Here is an 18,950-nt window from a genome sequence, read left to right as displayed (position 1 = left end):
AACTCCTTTTTACTTCAAACTGTTTGTGTATGCATTTTGATTCAAGCAGATGGTAGTAATAGAACTAAAAGTGGTCTTGAAACTTGTTTCAGTGGAAGAGATTGCTTTGAGAGAGGTATGGCGTTTCAGAGGTGATGTGAAAACAGACTGAAAGAACAGGAGTTGGACGTCCTCAAGCTAGAGTAGAATTGTGTTTGAAAACCACGAAAGCAGCAGCAGCATGTATCAGAGTTGTTCAACGCCTTCCCAAATCTTCGTACTCAGGAAATCATCTTAAGATTGGTAAAGTGCCTGGGCATCAATAATATAAGAGGTAATCATGACAGGAAGTACTATACTGATTCATTTTAGAGACATGTGCTGAGCAGTGTGGCCATCTTTGCCCTCAGGGAGTTTGCAGTCTAAGGCAATGAATGGGTGGGGGGACAACTTGTAAACAGATTATTAAAATAATACAGTAAGTCTTCCTGATAAAAATATTAACAGAAAACAGTAATTTTTTTCTATAAAGTGGGGACAGTAACACCCCCTTTTTAGGATTATTGTGAAGATTAAAGAAATAACTCATACAAAGTTTTTAATACAGTTGCTGGCACATGGCAAGCATTCAGCAAATGTTAGCTAATGGTATTATTATGGAGAGGTTTCATTGAGTTGATGAATGAGCACGCAACAGAGACCACAGCTAATTTAAACAAGCAAGGGATTACTGGGGGCTAACTAAGGCTCATAGGATGGAAAGGACAGTTTAAGGACCGGCCTCAGGTAGGAAAGATACAAGGGAGTCAGGGATCCTAGTGTTAGCAATAGGGAGTTAGTATCCTCTTTGGGATGATCCAGCTTTAGCTGTCTTTTTATCTTTGGATGTTTCTAGACAGAAACAACAGTCTGATTAGATTAGCTTAGATTCTGGGCCCGTCTCTGTCTGTGATGAGGAAACAAAGTTCTGGGATCAGCGGCCTACTAGCTCATGGAGTGGGAGAGGAGTAGGAAGGCCCCAGGGAAGGGATACAGAAAGAATGAGTGATGTCCATTCAGGTAGTATCAGATACTTCCAGGATCCGCTGATCCATTGAGGCTGATGATATAAGCCATGAGGCCAACCTGCGGAATAGCCTCTTGAGTATTTCTGTTGGCCATAGAATCAACTGTCCTGCCTTGTGACCGGTGCCAACGCAGTGTGATCATTCCTATCTGACATTCTTCACTGAAATTTATCTGGTTTCCTCATGTTTATTCTTAAGTACTGTAGCTAAAACAAAAGACTTGACTATTACAATAATAGAGGAAGGAAAACTTTCGGAGCTTTGCAGACTGCATTTCTTTTGATATATTCAGTTATGATTATCCCTATCACACTTCTCAGCTCATGATCAGGAATTTGCTCTGGGTCTTAATTATGACTCCATAGTCAGACCCTCCTTCATCCTGTTATTTTGTCCTAGATGTGCTACTGTGCATTTGACCTTGTTGAGTCTCGTCTTGTTCCTAAGATGATTTTTCAACACTTCAGAGTCATTTCCATTTTACTTTTGTTTTCCAAAGTACTGAAATTAGCAGTTGGAGCTTTTTGCTTATGTGATTCTCCATTTCCGATATGACTCATCAGATACAGAAAGGTGTGATAACTGGAGAGAAGACGCTAGATTTAGGTACCAGCTGTCTGAGATAAAAGTTCCAGCCCTGACTGCTAACACAAAAGCAGGGTGTGACTTTGGGGCAAGTTACTTAACATCTTTGAGCTTCTGTTTCCTTGTTTATAGATTCAGGACAACAATCAGTCTATGAGATCTTGGAGGGCAAGGTTATTATGGTTGTGAGGCGCAAATAAGATCATACACATGGAAACATTGTCAAATCGAATGTGATGTATGTTCATCATTGCTGCCTCCACTATCATAATTATGAGCAGTACAGAGAGGGCCCACCCCGCCCCCGAATTGTTTCCTTTAGGATGTCGTGCTATCAGTGCTGTTGTTAAAAGAGCCACTCTTTGAAGCCGGTGTTGATACCGCTATCAATATGCATGAGATGTGTTCAGAAACTTCAGAAATTAGAGATTATGGCTATCTCCCTCTCACCTTGTGTGTCTTGACATGGAAGAAAATTAACTTGGCGTGATAGTTTGATCTTCCCAGGACCTTACTGTACCCCATCAGCTTCTTTTCAGGGTGATTACAGGCTTGCGGATGTGTTTGAATGCCTTGTCAAGAGAGTAAATGACTAACTTCCACAGACAGCCATCTCTTGCTTTGCTGTTTTCCAAGCCTGAGGAAAAGGCTCCTGTACTTTGTAACCATTCAGAATTTCATATTGAGAAATTCACAGCTTTGTTTTTTAGAACATTATCAAGCTATACAGATCTTGAGTATTCAGATCCCAAGCAGTAAAACTGGGACTTTCAAAACATACAAATAAATAATAAGGAAAAATATTTTTAAAGGCATTTCAGTGTAGCAAGCTTCTCTTTGTGCATTAAACGTTTGAAATTATTTATTAAGATGAGATGTAAGGATTATCTCATGCCATGTTTAAGTTGGTTTTTCATCACAACTGGCACATGTTATACTCAAATGTTCACATTTTCTTTAAAAAAAAAGGAAAAGAAAATGTCCATCTTTTATGATTTTTCCTTTTCTTCTTGGTCTTAACACAGTTTTCCCTGGACCTACTGAATGCACACACAACACACAGAGTTGTATTTGTTGGGTTTTGTGATCATTGCTAAAAGATCTTCGGTAGACCTTTCATTTATAATGCAAGTGAGTTACATGCACACGTGTATTTGGTCTCTCCATGTGCCCTTCTGTTTTCACTGTTGCTGTGTATTTCTCATAATACTGCACAGTGAACTCATTTCTAACATTACACTGGCTGATGTTCAGTGCACATTAGCCTGTTGCCACGCAATAACTATAGCCTGTGGTGTTGACATTGCAGTGTTGGTGTTGTCATTACTAATCCCTAGAAAGACAACTGAGACTTGACTCGCTATCTTTTGTGCTGCATTATAGCCTTACATTGAATTTGATACTTATGCTTCAGTCAGCAGTTCTAGGCACCCTTTATCATTCTTTCATTCTAATAAATTCTTATTAGCCTGCTCCTGTTAGCAGCTTTGCCTCAGTAGCCTTAACGTTTATTATTACCTTCACGCTCATCAGTTCTTGTGTTGCCCTTGCTGACTTTCTTTCATTCTCTTCTCCTGCACCATAATTATACCTTTGTCCCCAGTTTACCCAGGAATGGGGCTTAGCTTTTACTGGAGACGTCTGATGTTTTAATATTAGTAATTGGCCACTGATCACCCATCTGGTAGCCCACTCCTAGCTACCCTTGTAATTGGGAATATCTGAGTTGTTTTTACCCACAACCATAGCGGCACTGGTGGTAAAGAACTTGCTTGACAGTGCAGGAGACACGAGACATGGGATTTATCCCTGGGGCAAGAAGATCCTCTGGAAGAGGATTTAAAACGGCAAACCTGCTCCAGTATTTTGGTTGAAAAATTCAGTGGACAAGAGGAGCCCAGCAGGCTACACTCCATGGGGTTGCAGAGTCGGACACAACCAAGTGACTGAGCACACACACAACGCCCACACGTAGGAGCTTTTAGCCCTGCCTCCACTGATAACCTGAGACGCAGGCCACATGGAAGGGCAGCCACATTGTTTATGGTGTTTGTTCCAGCATAGGTAAGCATCGAAGTCGAACTGCCCTGTATTCTAATCCTGACCCACTATTTCCTAGCTGTATAACCTTAACCTTCCCAGATAACAGTTTCCTCTTCTCTAAAGTGGGGATAGTTAATAGCACCTATCTCAGTCACTGGGAAAGATTTAGTGAGCTTATGTGTATGAAGCTCTTAGCGTGGTTCTTGGCACATGGTAAATAGTGAATTATGGGGACTGTTTCTGAGACACTTTTGTGTCACCTGTAGACTGGGGAGAGAGGAGGCTTTTTAGAAGACATCGTTTGTAAGCTAAGTCTTAGAGGATAAGAAGGACTTAGCATCCCTGTGGATAAAGAAAGGAGGATTCCTGGCAGCAGTATGCTTGAGACCCAGGAGAGAACATGACATGTTTGTGGAAATTGCACATCGTTTACTCTGACAGAGGGTGAGATAGAAGTAGGGAGACGGGAGGAGGTGAGGCAGGAAAGACGACCAAGAACTAGGAACACTAGGAACCTTACAGAGCTCACGGAAGAGTTTCAACTTGATCTTCCATCAGTCCCTCCATCATCAGTTCCTCCGTTAAGGAGCCACATAAATGTCTTTAAGAGTAGCGACAGGGAAAAGGGGAAAGAGGGCAGCAAACTGGCCTCAGACGAACTGGCATCTCTTTAAAGCAAATATTCCTCCTTGAGAATACTACATTAATTAAGCATGTGCCTTGCAAGATTCATTATTGCTCTACTTGTGCTCCCTGTTGCTTGTCTCATTCATTAATCTGCTGATTAGTAGCCCTGAACTCCTGTCCCCCGCGCCCCCCACCAGTTTTGCACTGCCTTTTTAATGCACTGTGCTGCCCCCCGGGACGCAGACTCCAGCCCGTCCCTGGCCCGCGCGTGTTTGTTTTCTTTGCCCCTTGTGCCTGCCTCTGCTGTAACATTTGTAGTATGTGTTAAGTAATCCTTAAGGTAACGTTTTTATTATGTCATAAAAAGTGCACGGCAAATATATTATAACTCATGGACTTTGTTTAAAAATGAACGGATAATTTATTGAGTGTGTTACATGAGCCTCGCTCCCCTCCCCATTTCAGCTGAGACTTGCTGCTCATTTAGCCTAGCCTCCTATCGAGTGCTCCCACCCTGTGACATGCTAGGAAAGCAGACCCATGGTTGGCTAGAAGTGACATCATAGTTTATGTACTCAATAAAAATTTAATTAAGTCATTACAGGAATTGCAGTCATCATTTAACCCTCTGATTTCTTCTGTTTCGTTTATTATTAAACATTCAGTAATAGCAGTCACCAAATCCTGATGGCTTATAAAATATCTGCATGAATTTTAATAGCTTAAATAAATGGGAAAATATGAGTAACTGATATAAAAGGAACCTTTTCCTTGTGGTGGTGCTATATGTATGGGTTTTTATAAAAAAGCAAAGCATTATGGAAAGGAGAAGCGTTTAATAAGAGAACAACCCAGCATTAGCTGGGGAGAGTTTCTCATCTGATTTGTCTATGTATTCATGGGCAGGGTGCTCCATATGGAATTATCTGGCAGTGAGGACCTGCACACCAGCAGACAAAAGCTTAAGTGAGGGAATAAGATCCCAGCAGAGGTCCTGTGTGTTGTCTGTGCTCAGTTGCTCAGTCAGGTCTGACTCTCTGTGACCCCATGGACTGTAGCCCGCCAGGCTCCTCTCTCCATGGAATTCTCCAGGCAAGAATACTGGAGTGGGTTGCTATTGCCTTCTCCAGGGAATCTTCCCGACCCAGGGATTGAACCCACATCTGCGTTGGCAGGCGGAGTCATCACTGCCGAGCCACCTGGGAAGCCTCAGCGGAGATTCACCAGAGGGAATACCCAGCCCCCTTGGGCTGCTAGGCTGGTTAGAAGGGCCCTGAAGGGCGAGTCCAGTAGTTCAGGAAGCTGCTGTCACTTACCCTCACCTGTTGCCTGCAGATCATGTGTCTGCGTTGATGGAGCTTCCACCCTCTTCCAGGAAGGGCCCCTTTCATGATCTAATCCTGCTTCAGTGATGAGATCTAAAAACCATTCCTAGCTATGGCAGCTTGCCACCTCTCAGCTGGAGGTGAGGGGAAAGGCAGCTTATAGGTCACCAGAGTTAGAATAGAGAACCAGGAGGTAGAGGATCCTTGCTTATAAGGAATTGGACTGCTCCTCTCCATTCCTTCTGGGCAATAGTGGGCCAGAACTCAGGTGCATCCCAAGAGGAGAAAGGATGCTGTATGTAAATGAGCCTTATTGGAAAGCAGGAATTGAAATTTGCATGTTAATGTGTTGGTGATCTCTGGAAATGCCTTGCACATGGTGAAATTAGTTCTAATCTTGGCTCTGAGACTAAGTTGATGTGGTACTTGGGGGGCGGCGTCCCTTCCCCTTTGGGGTCTCAGTTCACCATTTCCTCAAAGGGATGAGCAAGGTGACGTCTGAGGGCCCTTCCAGCTCTAAAGCTGACTGGTTTGATGTAGCACACAAGCCAGCTCTGCTGAGCAGGTCAGTGAATGTTTACCTCGGACATTTGCTGCCTTTGTGCTCGACATCTCTGACATCATCCCTTGTGGCCCTGATTCTTTTTTTTTTTAAGATTTTTTTTGATGTGGACCATTTTTAAAGTCTTTATTTACTTTGTTACAACATTGGCTTCTGTTTTATGTTTTGGTTTCTGGCTGCGAGGCTTGTGGGATCTTAGCTCCCTAACCAGGGATCAAACCTGCACCCCCTGCATTGGAAGGCAAAGTCTTAACCACTGGACCCTCAGGGGTGTCCCACTCTGGTTCTTGCACAGTTAGAATGACTCATACGGGAGGAGGGAGAGGAGCCCCTCAGCAGGAGGATGGATTGTAGTCCCACCATCTCCTTGCAGAAGGAAGTAACTCAAGCTCTGGCCTGTTTCTTGATTCTACCTTAGCCCATAGTGGAAGATGGTACAGTAAGAAGTTCAGCAGTTCTGAAATCTCTGAAACACGGAAGGTACTCAGGAGCAATAAAGGGAAGCAGACAGAAGGATGTGACTGGATAGAACACACTCTGTGTGGCACTCAGGCCTTGTGAGGATTTAGTCCTCAGCATGCCAGCCCTAAACCCTGCTCTGGCCAGGCACTAGCCTAGGTGTCGGGGGTGTTGAGATTCATCAGACGGAGTTCCTCATGGCCTTTGGGCTGCTCGAAAACTAGTGGGACAGGTTGGTGCCCTAGGGGACAGGTGTGTCTCCAGGAGAAGTGTGGACAGAGAGCTCTGGGAACACAAAAGACGGACGGCTGTTTTGGCCTGGGTGAAGGTGGGGTGGGAAAGGTCGTGGGTTGCACCACTGGCTGCGTCCAGTCTCACATTTTCCAGTCTTGAGTCTCACAATTCTCTCTCTCTCTTTTTGAAAACTGTCCATGACTATAAAGTATTGGAGCTGGTTTTAGTTTTATATAAACAAACCAGAAGGAATTACTCATAATTCCTTGCATTTGCAGAGCACTTTGCAGCTTACCAAGGCTTTCAGCATACATCGTGGAATAAATGAATGAGTGAACAGATGAATGAAGTACATGCTAATTCATTTGCTCTACAAACCAGTCCTCTGTGTAGGGCATTTCAAAGACAAGGACATAGATAGGTTGCTTGACTTGCCCAAGATTGCATCCTAGGTATACAGCAGAATTATGACTTGAACCCAGGTTTTCTGACTAACTCCAGATCCTTTCAGTACTCCTTTCTGCCCTTCTTCAGAGACTAGTGATAAACCACAGGATGAAATCATTCAGTATTTGATTTATGACCCAAAATAAAATCATCTTCCCGGAGGCAGGAACCTGGTGGAATGTCAGGCACATGGACTTGGGATTCAGACTGACCTGGATACTTCATCACTACTTTGCTGTGGGATCTAGAGCACGTCACCTCACCTATCTGAGTCTCAGTTTTCTGTGTCTATAAAGGCATGATGATAGCACATCTACCTCTCTGAGCTCCAGTGGCAGAAGAGATGATGTCCGTAAAGCACATGGCCCATAACAGGTGCTCAGTAAATGGAGAAGATGATGGTGGGCAACGGTCACAGTTGTTAAGCACAAACCTTATTCTCCATATAAAATTCCAAATGACAGGGTTGTTTCTGAAACTTGTCCATTTAAATAGTCAACGAGCCCTTTCTATGTATTACGTTTGACACCAAGTTTTCTGCTGGGATGCCAGAGAGGAATGAAACATGGACCCCTTTCCCTAAGCATATTCCTGGAGGTCAGATTCCCAGAGTCAAAGTTTTATCCTGTTTAAGAGGTTTCGTGAACTGCACTCTGGGTTCCTCAGGCTCACCTGGCTGTTCCTGAGAGGAGTTCTACCTGAGGCTCCACAGTCTCACTGACATTGCGTTTCTGGAACAGTCCGTTCACATGAACAGTCTCACTAGTTCAGCCCATCCTGTTCTCCCCTCCTCTTCACAGCCTCAGGGGCTCGCCTTTCTCCTCAGCATCTCACTCACAGCCCGGCCTCTCTTCCTCCTCTTCCCACCTCTGGCCACTTCGTTTGTGCTTTTGCTGCATCAGACTCCTTTCTGTTCCTGCCCATTCGCCCTCCCTCATTTTCTTTCCTGCCCCTGCACCTTGTACAGCTTATTCCCTGTGTCTCGAATGTCCTCTTTCCTACCCCCCAGCTCTCTCGTCAGACTACTCTTCCTCTGAGGTCCAGTTAAACATCGCCTCCTTAGAGAACTTCGCGGCAGCACCACCACCCCCGCCCCAAGCAGAGACCATTTGTACTAAAGTTTACTTATCGCTCCCCACTTTGGGGATAGAATTGGAGGTAACATGTTGCAGTGTGGTTTTTTTTTTTTTTTATTAATACAGGTCTGTTTTTACTAGACAATGTGCTACTCCAGTCAAGAAGCCGTTTCTTTTTCTTTGTGTTCATAGGATCCAGCACAGAGCCTGACATGTAGTTGGGGCTTAGTTCATAAAACTGAGTACTGCTTTGTATAATTCGGGACCAAAGTCTAAAAGAAGTTGTCAAATTGGGGAGAATCCTGACAGAGCAGGGAAATAGGAGGATGGGGTGGGAGTTTGACCTGTCAGGGGCCTTCTTTCTTGGTTCTGCTGTCCGTGTCAGTCAGGAGCCAAAAATCATACTTTATGGTTTTTTTCCTTTCTTTTATACTTTTGTTTTTGCCATTTTGTTTCTGTAGGTTAATCCCTATATCCTGAAGAAGAACATGATGCTTATGACAAATAACTTCTATGCCGCAATCTTAGGATATGATGAGGTAAGATGGTTTACCAAGCCTTGGACAGAACAGTGACCTCCCCCAACAAAGGCTGTCGATGAGAACTTCTGAAAGAAGCTTCAGGGGCCGTCGTCACTGCCTGCCATTATTTTACTGTTTTACTTAGTATTTTACTATTTCCTCACCTTCATTGACTCAGCAACCAGAATGAGTGCGCCCAGCAGTTTGCCTGGTACTTGAGAAAGCATGCACTACATAGTATGGCCAGATCATTCAACTAGCTGGCGTTTATTGAGTGCCTGTGGGGTGCTGGATGGAGGGACACAGGCAGGTCGGTCAATATCTCAGCCCCAGATGCTCCAGAGAGAGGAAGGCATGCCCACATCAGCAACACGGTCTGCCAGACAAGTCACACGCTTTTGGGGGCTTCAGTTATAAAAGCAGTACGCACTCATTTAAAAATTCATGAAACTCTGCCTAAATGGTTGAAATAGAAAATAGAAGGCCCCTTTTCTCGCCTGCCCAGCTCCCTGTCCCAGAGGAAAACCTTGTTAATAGTTTATTGGGTGTCCTTACAGATGTTACCTGTACATACACAAGCACCTACGGATTTGTTTTCTTTATGCAAATGAAAGTTATACTACGCTCACCATTCTGTAACTTGCTTTTTTTAACTGAGCAGTATATCTTGGATGTCCTACCTAATGACATTTAGATCTGTCTCATTTTTTATTGCAAAATTTACATAACATAAAATTTACCATTTTAAAGTGTACATTTTAGTGGCATTGAGTATATTCACGTTTGAGCAGCCATGACCACTAGCCATCTCCAGGATTTTCTCTTATCTTCCCAAATGGAAACTCTGTGCCCAGTAAATAGTAAATACTATTCTCCTATTCTCCGCTCCTCCCCTGGGCCACAGTCTACTTCCAGGGTCCTCCAGGGCCAGAGTTCGTTGGCTTCCTCTCAGTTCCTCTAGACCTAGGCATCTCAGTTTCTCGAAGGATGCTTTTTTTGTGTCGTGAGGGAAAACAAGTCACTATTCTAGTAGACTGTGGAAGAACTGTTAGGCAAACTAATTTTTGCCTTCTAGGCACCCATTTTTTTCCTGCTTCCTCCCTCAGACCAGTCTCCCATTTGTCTTCAGCTTACTAGCATTGTGGTGGGAAGAGGGCTGAAGTGGGGCTCACTGATCTATTCAGCCTCTTGTATTGTGCTCCTGCTCTGTGCCAGCCACCACATCCTGACTCGAGCTGGTCAGCACCATCCCGTGACCTCACATTAACCACTTTCGCTCGAGAACCTCTGAGCGCACTTATCTTCCCAGCCAGGGTAACAATTTCTTCCCGGCATACAGTTTCCACCTGGTCATCAGAGCCAGGTGTGGCAAGAAGCTCTTGACAGTCTGAACCAGTCACATTGCTATCATTGTTAACCTGAGTCTGAATCATCCTGTTCCTCGTAGTTGATTATAGATTTGCCCCTTCCCAGCCATCTCACCCATCGCCGAGGCTGCCTGTCTGTGGCAGGCCCTGGCTCCCGGGGCTTTTGCTGTCCTGTGCTCTGGGCTCGTTTTCTAAGTCCTCATAATACTCGCTCCCACTCCTGTTCCCTCTCATGTAGCACATATGAGTTGCTGCCAGCAGCACTCCGGCATGTGCCCAGGGCACTTCAGACACAGGCAGGCTGTTGTGTTAGCAAATAGCTTGGAGAACGGTGATGTGCCCGAGCTTGTTCTTGGCTCCTGTCCCCCATATGCCGGAAGAAGCTGGTTTTCCCGACTCAGCCATTGTGCCAGGACAGCCTCTTAAGCTGTGGAATTGTGGGGGGTGTTTAGCAAGGGGGCATTTGAGACAGGTGAACAGTTTTTCCTTCAAACTGCCCGTACCCGCTACTGGCCCCAGCCCTTCCTGGCCCCAGCCCTAAAGCCAAACCTCAGGCACCACAGTGCCCCGGGGGCCTGACCACAGCAGGACCTCGAATACGTGATCCTGGCCCTTTGTGTAGTGTCCTTACCGCTTACAGAGCCTTCCATGACCATTGTCTCTTAATTCTCACAACTCTGTGGCACAGGTGTTACTTGGCTCATTCAGGTTATGAGAAACCAGGGCTCAGGAAGGGCTAGTGGCTTTCCAAAGGACACACAGTTGCCGAGTGACGGAGCTGCCATTTGAATTCAGGCAGTCCAGTCCCCAGATCCCACTGTTGTTTCAGTTCTGTTCACAGCTCCATGTCAAAGCCTAATCTTCATATCACACTTCACAAAATGCCTTTATGTTCTGTCTTATAATTCAAAGATGCTATAAGTAGGGCAGCAATTTTAGTCTCTATTTAACAGATGGGAAAGTTGAGACTTGGGTTTAGTAAATTGCCCACCATCTCTGAGCTGGAAACTGACAGGGCCAGGACATGATCTGGCCTTCTAGCTGACTTCCAAGGCCCAGTCAGCACTTCCTCTGGTTCCACATGCTGCCTTAGCACCTGGACAGAACGGCTTCTCAGGGCCTGTCCCTCAGTCACCCTTGCCCAGGAAGCAGGACCCTCCCCTCTCCTTCCTCAGAGCTCTAAGCTAGAACATGGCCCTAGTCCATGATGCAGGCCTCTGTGATATTTGGGCTTCCCAACAGTGTGCTTTCTGCTGTGCCAGGACAGCCGATGGTAGGCACACACAGGTTCTGAGCACTCCCCTGTGGCCCATGGCAGTCCTGCCGGACAGCCTGTTCCTCTGCTTTGGAGGAGGCCGGGCCACCCCAGAGCTGGGTGACAGTGAGGCCAAGGTGCCAGGCTCCCATCCCCAAAGACCTAGTTGCTGTGCAGATGTGTGTCCTTGGACCAGGAGAGCAAAACACGTAACACTCTGTTCTTAAGAGAAAGTATACACTCACAATATGCTGACCCCATTCCTTGTGGACGGCACCAGAACTATTGCTGCTCCCATCTCTCCTCTCGGGTGTTGGCTGGGCCTGGCGATGCTGTAGGCAGCTGTGGCCAGGAGGGCCCATCAGACATGACCACATCTCTGCTTCCACCTTTTTATCCAGCCGCTTGGCTCCTCTAGGTCCCACTTTCCTCCTCTATTGAATGAAGGGGGCAGGCCACATGCCCTCTCAGACCCCTCCCAGCTCTGCCACGCACTTGCCCTGTTTCTGTGTCACGTCCTCTGAGCTGATCCTAGGGTTGCCCGCGTCTTCACGATATCCCCAGCTTCTGTCTCCTGGCTCTGCCGTTCGCCCCAAAAGACCAGTTGTGCTGTGTGTTCCAGGGGATCCTTTCAGATGACCATGGGCTGGCGGCCGCCCTCTGGAGAACCTTCTTCAACCAGAAATGCGAAGACCCTCGACAACTTGAATTGTTGGTAGAGTATGTGAGGAAACAGGTGAGCAGCCCCTCCCCTCCCCTCCCCTCCAGGGCCCTTCCTGAGGTCTGTGGCTGCTGGAGTTCAGAGGGTCATGAGAGGCTGAGTTCCCAGACTCCAGTGTGAGGGAGTTCTAACCAAATCACGTCAGCAGCGGGCATAGACAAAGAGCACCTTCTGGGAGACACAGAGGTTTTCGAGGCAGAAGCCCGATGTGTCTCTCTTTGCCTGGCAAAGCAATAAAGCTCTCCTTTTCTACTTCACTGACCCCCTCCCCAGAAAAAAAAGAGCCCCTTCTTTGGATCCAGTCATGAGCTAGGTCAGGGGGCGGGAAGTAGGAACAGAAGAACAAGGGCAGAGTGGCCTGCTGCTTTCATAAACCTGCAGTTGTTGATTCACTGCACACTCGGCTGTCTGCCGTGTGCCAGTGCTATGCTGGATCCTGGGCGCACACAGTCCACTTGTAAGGCCACAGCACGGGGTGCAGAGCAGCTCCCCTGTGTACCCACTTTGAACCCCTGGCTTCTAGCAGGATTGGGCTCCAGGCAGCATCCCATGATCCTTTCCCCACTGGGTGCTGCTACCTGTCGTCAAGCAGGGTCCCCCCGCTTCATCCCTCACTCCTCTGGCTGCCCAGGGCTCTCAAAGCTTCTAAGAGAGAGCTCTCGAGTGAGGACTGCTTAACTACACAGTTTTCCTTGAGCCCAGGGAGAATTCACTCCTGTTCTCTCTGCCCCCCTAATTCTGTATTGATGAGAAATCCATATGTTAGGGACGAGGGAGCTGAGTGGCAGGCAAGAGGCACATGTAGGCTTTTCCAGGGTCGTCCAGTGAGTCAGGCTGCACAGCTGGGTGATTCATACGGCCACTAGAGGCTCAGCTGCTCCAGACAGCTCATCAGCTCAGCCTGTCCCATGAGTCACACCTTTGCTTTGTAGGCCTGGCTCCTGGACCTGAAGGGGCCTCACCTCACAGTCATTCCCTTATTCACCTGTGTCCATGGCCTTCAAGCCTCCAACAGCCAGGAAAGGGAAGGCCAGGCTCTGGCTCCGAGGAGAAGACAGGGTCAGCTGGGTGATTACTGGAAAAACTACATACTAGGGCTCTTCAGACCCAGAGGGTAGAGAACCCCAGAAGCCAGGACTTCTGTTTGACCGTTCTTCAGATCTGCCAGAGCCGGGAAGAAGGCAGTGTGGCCAGAGGACCCCACCCACAGAGAACTCTGAGGCTCACACTGTTGACTGGACCCGCCCTCAGACAGGAGCAGCAATTGGCAAAGCAAATGCTATGTTTTCTGAGAGACCAGCCCAACTTTTCCATTGGCTGCGGTGGGCTTGTGCCAGGGGCCACAGCAAGGGCACAGCTGGGACCTCTCTGAGGGCCCTGAAGGAAGGGACTGCCACACCAGTGCCCCCGTAAGAAGTCCCCTGGTGCCCGGATGAGAGGCAGGCAGTAGGAAAGCAGTGAAGGAACTCTTGGGCAAGCAGTGAGCTTTGGTGGGGACCCAGTTCTGTCAGCAAAGCTTTTGAGCACCTATTGTGCCAGCCACTCTGTTGAGAGCGCAGAAATTACTAAGACCCAGTCCTGCCCTCAAGGATCCAGCTCATGATTTGTCAAGCCAGTCAGGCACAAGGCTCCCCTGGAATAAGTCAGTCTGTGATGTATGCAGGCAGGAACAGAGTGCTGTGGAAGGCTGAAGAAAGGAGGGACTAAGTCTGAGCGAGTGAATCAGGGAAGACCAGGAGGCTGGTCCTGGCCGTGATGCCAGTTGGTCTGGTAGATCACCCGAGACGCAATCAGAGATTAAATTGAGAGTTTCTACCCAGGAGATGGGCAAAGTGGTGGCATTAAGGACAGAATGGAGTAATTGAAAAGAAGAGTGGGTTTTAGGGAAGATAACAGTGTCGGTTGATCTCTTGCCCTGGAAGACAGCAGAGCAGATCTGGAGATTGGAGATCCAGGCGTGAGGTATATATGACAGGGTGAGCACGAGGGTCCGAAGGCTAAAAACGAAGCAGCAGGAGTGGAGGGTCTCTTGGGATAGGGAGTTGGATCTGAGGCAAAGGTGAGGTTCCTGACTCCTGCCACCTCTCCTTGCCCCCCAGTTGCCTTCTCACCTCCACAGTGGAACCTCATCTTTTGAATCCAGTGCTGACTCCTGCCCTGATCCAGCTCTTGCCCTGGAGTTTGCCTGTCTCCTGTAAAGCATTTCTCTTCTCCTTACTAGGAGGAGCTTGGGAATCCTTCCAGAGGAGGCCTCTATCACCCAAGGCCTGGCCACTCGTTAGAGCCCCTGCCTCTTGCCAACTGCCCGACCACCCCTCCCTGCAGCTGTACATGTTCTCTGTCAGTGTCCCATCTCCACATTGTTCAGGGGGATAACCCCCCTGAGCCATCCTAGAGGGGTGAAGCTGGCGCCCACTAACCCTGCGGTGAGAGCCTACTCGAGGAGAGTAGAAGCATCCTTTTAAGTTCCAGTAACTAGCAGTTACTGACTTCCCTGGTGGCTCAGTGGTAAAGAATCTGCCTGCCAATGCAGGAGATGTGGGTTCAATCCCTGGGTCGAGAAGATCCTTTGGAGGAAGAAATGGCAACCCACTCTAGTATTCTTGCCTGGGAAATCCCATGGACAGAGGAACCTGGTGGGCTGCAGTCCATGGGGTCACGAAAGAGTTGGACACAACTTAGCAACTAAAGAACAAACTAGCGGTGTGCTTATTACGACCTGTGGGGTACACATCACTATTTATGTGTCCCTTTCTCAGACAAGGGAACTTAAATTAACAGACACACACACACACACATCACTATTTATGGGCCCCTTTCTCAGACAAGAGAAATTAACAGACACATACACAAACACACCAAGGACATGTCTCCCCCAGCACACACTCCATGGAAAGTCCTTGCAGTTCAGAAAGTCAGTGCTTGTGTGTCAGACATGTGTCCATTCAGAAGTACAGCGGGGAATTCCCTAAGGCCTGAGAAAGCTTCCTTAATGACTTGTTTCTTCAAACCCCCTTAAATGAAATAATCTGGGCAATCAGAGACCTCCCCCGATCCCTGGGCTCGGGAGCTGGGATAGTCAGAAGCCCCTCCTGCCCCAACCCTGTCCTCTCCTTTGGGAGGCTCGTTCCTTCCACCACCTCACGCGCCACCTCATGTCGGTCCTGCTCTTGTGACTTTCTCGTCTGGTTGCAGATACAGTACCTGGACTCCATGAATGGTGAGGATCTGCTTCTGACAGGGGAGGTGAGCTGGCGCCCTCTAGTGGAGAAGAATCCTCAGAGCATCCTGAAGCCTCATTCCCCAACTTATAACGACGAGGGTCTTTGATGGGCTGGTCCCTCCGAACAGCTGGCCAGCTAGCTTTGAGGAACTTCCAGAAGAGAGGTGCCTGTTTGGCTCAGGATCCTGCAGGAAGTGGCCTGAACTGACCTTTGAACAGCATCTGTCAAATACCTGGCCCCATTTGTGTTGATTTTCCTCTTAGTACGCCCAGGAGTCTGATAGGGTGGGGTACAGTGCTGAGAGAACCCTTAGCCCTTCTAAGGTGTCCTCTCCCTCAAGAGAAGCCCTGAGCAGGAGCTCCCTGCACACGCTCCCCAAGTGCCCTCCAGAAACCGTGTAATTGACCACAGAAGGGAAAGGGGGTAGGTTCGATAGGGGACAGCTGCCTCCCCCCAAGGACCCACCGTGGCCTAGAAGCAGTGAGTAATGCTGCTGAATCAGGCTGGGTAACCACACGCTGTCCTCCAGCTTTGAGCCGTGGGCTTGAGTTGGCCATTAAAAGACCCAGAGACGTCTCTCTGCCATGGTTCTTCTTTATTCCCAGGTTTTTTAGAAACACACCTGAGGTGGCGGAGGCCATGAGTTGAGAAGCAGTGCCAGCTCAGAGACAGGAGCAAGGGAAGTTCGGGTGGGGTGGGGTCTCTGCCGCTGCTTCTGTCTCCAGTTCACAGAAATGTCACTGTTCTTTCCTGCTGACCCCGTCCTCGGGGACCCAGGAGGCCTGTCTGGCCAGGGGGCTTGTCACATCCTGAGGCCTCAAGACAGTTCCCTTTGTCACACAACGCCCCCACTGGACTGGGGTAGAGTCATGCTGTCTTTCCTCCCTTGGCTCCCCTTACATGAGATACTGGGGGGAAGAGAATGCTTCCTGGCTTCATCGCACCACCCCAGTACCCCGCTCCGTGCTCAGCCTACCACCCGCTTCCTAGCTTCTGGAGCACGTGCTGCAGAGCCCTCGTGGTCTGAGCCCCTGAGGACTAGTCTCCTCCCCCTGAGTGTGGGTCATCTTTGGGGGGATTTTCTTTAAATTGAAGAAGGGGGTGGAGAACCATATTGTCCCTCCCTCCCCCCACCCCCATCAAACTTCCTTCATTTAACTTGCTATAAAATGAGTCATATAAAGAAACTCTATATGGATGAGGTATATCCCACTTCTGTGAAAACATTACAAATCAAACGGCCTTCTCTGAGTTTATTTAAGATGCTTTTGTTGCACACGGAGCTCCAGAGTGAAGCCTCCTCTGTGTGTGTGAGATAATAACACCTTGTAACTCATTACAGCTGGGCACTATTTACATAAACCAGAGCCGAGCCAGGCAGGAATTTGCTGATTAATTTATTTTTAATGGAGTGAAGTATACCATGCACCAAAATAAACTTTACTGTGTGTACCTAACTGCTCCTGGAATGGATGGAAAAATTAATGGAACAGATTTTGGCTCCCAACTCTACACATTAATTTATATATAAAAGTTATTTGAGCCTTAACCCATTTGCTGCCCAGGGCAGCTCCCTAACCACAGAGCCCAGCCCACAGCCCCGGTTCAGCTACCGGGCTTGCTTTAGAATCATGGAATCTCTGATTTGGAAGGAACATTAGTGGTCATTTAGTTCAGCCCTGGTCCACAACTGGACTCCCTTTCTCAACATCCCTGTTGGCCTGTGTCCATACGGGCCCTCTGTGAATGCCTCCAGCAGCAGATGGTCTCCACCTGCAGGGCCAAGTCCTGTATCCACAAGATGAGTAATCATTAAACACTGCAACTTGTAATTCAGAGCCATGTTTCAAAAAGCCATGTCGATCTGTCACGTCTGTGATGTTTCCAAAGCCCTCACTTCCTGGCCATGGGCATCTTGGAGGCTGCCAGGCTCTTCTTATTTTTGTGAGTCTCTAGCCCATTTCACCCCACTCCAGTACTCTCGCCTGGAAAACCCCATGGATGGAAGAGCCTGGTGGGCTGCAGTCCATGGGGTTGCTAAGAGTCGGACACGACTGAGCAACTTCACTTTCACTTTTCACTGTCATCCTTTGGAGAAGGAAATGGCAACCCACTCCAGTGTTCTTGCCTGGAGAATCCCAGGGACGGGGGAGCCTGGTGGGCTGCTGTCTATGGGGTCGCACAGAGTTGGACACGACTGAAGTGACTTAGCAGCAGCAGCAGCCCATTTCTTCTCTGAGCAAACTGAACCACTTGGGGCAACCCTGTATGTTTTCTCTGCCTGGAATCCTTTCCCCTCTTCTGTCTATAGAAATCCACATATCCCCATGCCACCTCTCCTGTCCACCCCAGGCAGTATCCTCCAGTGGAACTATTTTTTTACATACCCACCCTCCATCCTGCACTGTGAGCCCCTTGAGAGTGGGCGCTGGTGTTTGGATCAGTCTGCTTTGTTTCTCCAGCATCCAGCAGCATGCCTGGACCTTAGTAGGCATCAGGGTGATCTTTGATAAATGAAAGAAGGAATCAATGACTAAATCACCAAACAGGAGCCCCTTTCTGGACTGTTCTCAGTCTGTACTACAGTTCAGCTTATTTTAACAGTTCAGTATGAAGTGCCTCCCTTGGCCTTCAAATAAGAATGAAAGCCAAACATTCTTTCTATAGCTAAATGCTTTTCTATTGCAGATTGTTATACAGAACAAGTGAGAGAGGTGGTTTCTTGCCATCAGGGATATTGCTCTCTAGGAATAATTTTGTCTTTTATTTGTATTCTGTATACTTCCAGACCTGGGTTGGGAAGATTCCTTGAGGAAGGGAATGGCAACCAATTCCAGTATTCTTGCTTGGAGAATTCCATGGACAGAAGAGCCTGGTGGACTACAGTCTATAGGGTCAAAGAGTCAGACATGACTGAGTGACTTAACACTTTTGCATACTTCCAGAAAAGATAACAGCAGATTAAGAGATAACAGGTGTAAAAACTGCAAAACAAAGTTTAAAAGATAAGATACAAGTATTGGGAGGGGAAAAAAATCATGTTAACACATGACTTTTGGGGCAGTCTATCAGTTGTCTCAAGCAGTCCTGTTAAATAGGTATTCTCCTCTTCCTGGTCTTTCTCCTGTTTACGCAAGAGAGGGGACTATGGCTCAGAGAGGCCTGGAAGGCTACCCAGCCCTCATCTTCAGCCCCGGGGCTCTCGCTCTCTTCCCACCCAACACTGCCTCCCGCAGGTCAGTGAGGAAACCTGCAGTTGAGGATAAAACCTTCCTCTGGGACTTCCTGGTTGTCCAGTGGTTAAGAATCCGCCTGCCAATGCAGGAGACATGGGTTCGATCCCTGATCTGTGAAGTTCCCACATGCGGTGGGCAACTTAAGCCTGTGTGTCACAACTACTGAGCCTGTGTTCTAGAGTCCGTGTTCTGCGATAAGAGGAGCCACCTCAGTGAGAAGCC

The 18,950-nt window shown here is 47.8% G+C and overlaps 1 protein-coding gene across 2 annotated transcripts in view; it reads left to right on the top strand.

Annotated features, from left to right (window-relative positions):
- The window catches only part of LOC133259644 (ubiquinol-cytochrome c reductase complex assembly factor 1), a 94,368-nt gene extending 77,419 nt beyond the window's left edge, over positions 1 to 16,949 (top strand). For both annotated transcript variants that reach the window (XM_061437377.1, XM_061437376.1), the window contains 3 exons: positions 8,866 to 8,943; positions 12,170 to 12,283; positions 15,464 to 16,949. In XM_061437377.1, coding sequence (XP_061293361.1) covers positions 8,866 to 8,943; positions 12,170 to 12,283; positions 15,464 to 15,598 — 327 coding nt within the window. In that variant the 3' untranslated portion in view covers positions 15,599 to 16,949. The remainder of the gene's footprint in view (positions 1 to 8,865; positions 8,944 to 12,169; positions 12,284 to 15,463) is intronic.
- Positions 16,950 to 18,950: the final 2,001 nt, after the last annotated feature.

This window comes from Bos javanicus, chromosome 13 (genome assembly GCF_032452875.1).
Source record: "Bos javanicus breed banteng chromosome 13, ARS-OSU_banteng_1.0, whole genome shotgun sequence".
In the NCBI taxonomy this organism is placed as follows: Eukaryota; Metazoa; Chordata; class Mammalia; order Artiodactyla; family Bovidae; genus Bos; species Bos javanicus.
This window is presented reverse-complemented; position numbering and strand designations above follow the sequence as displayed.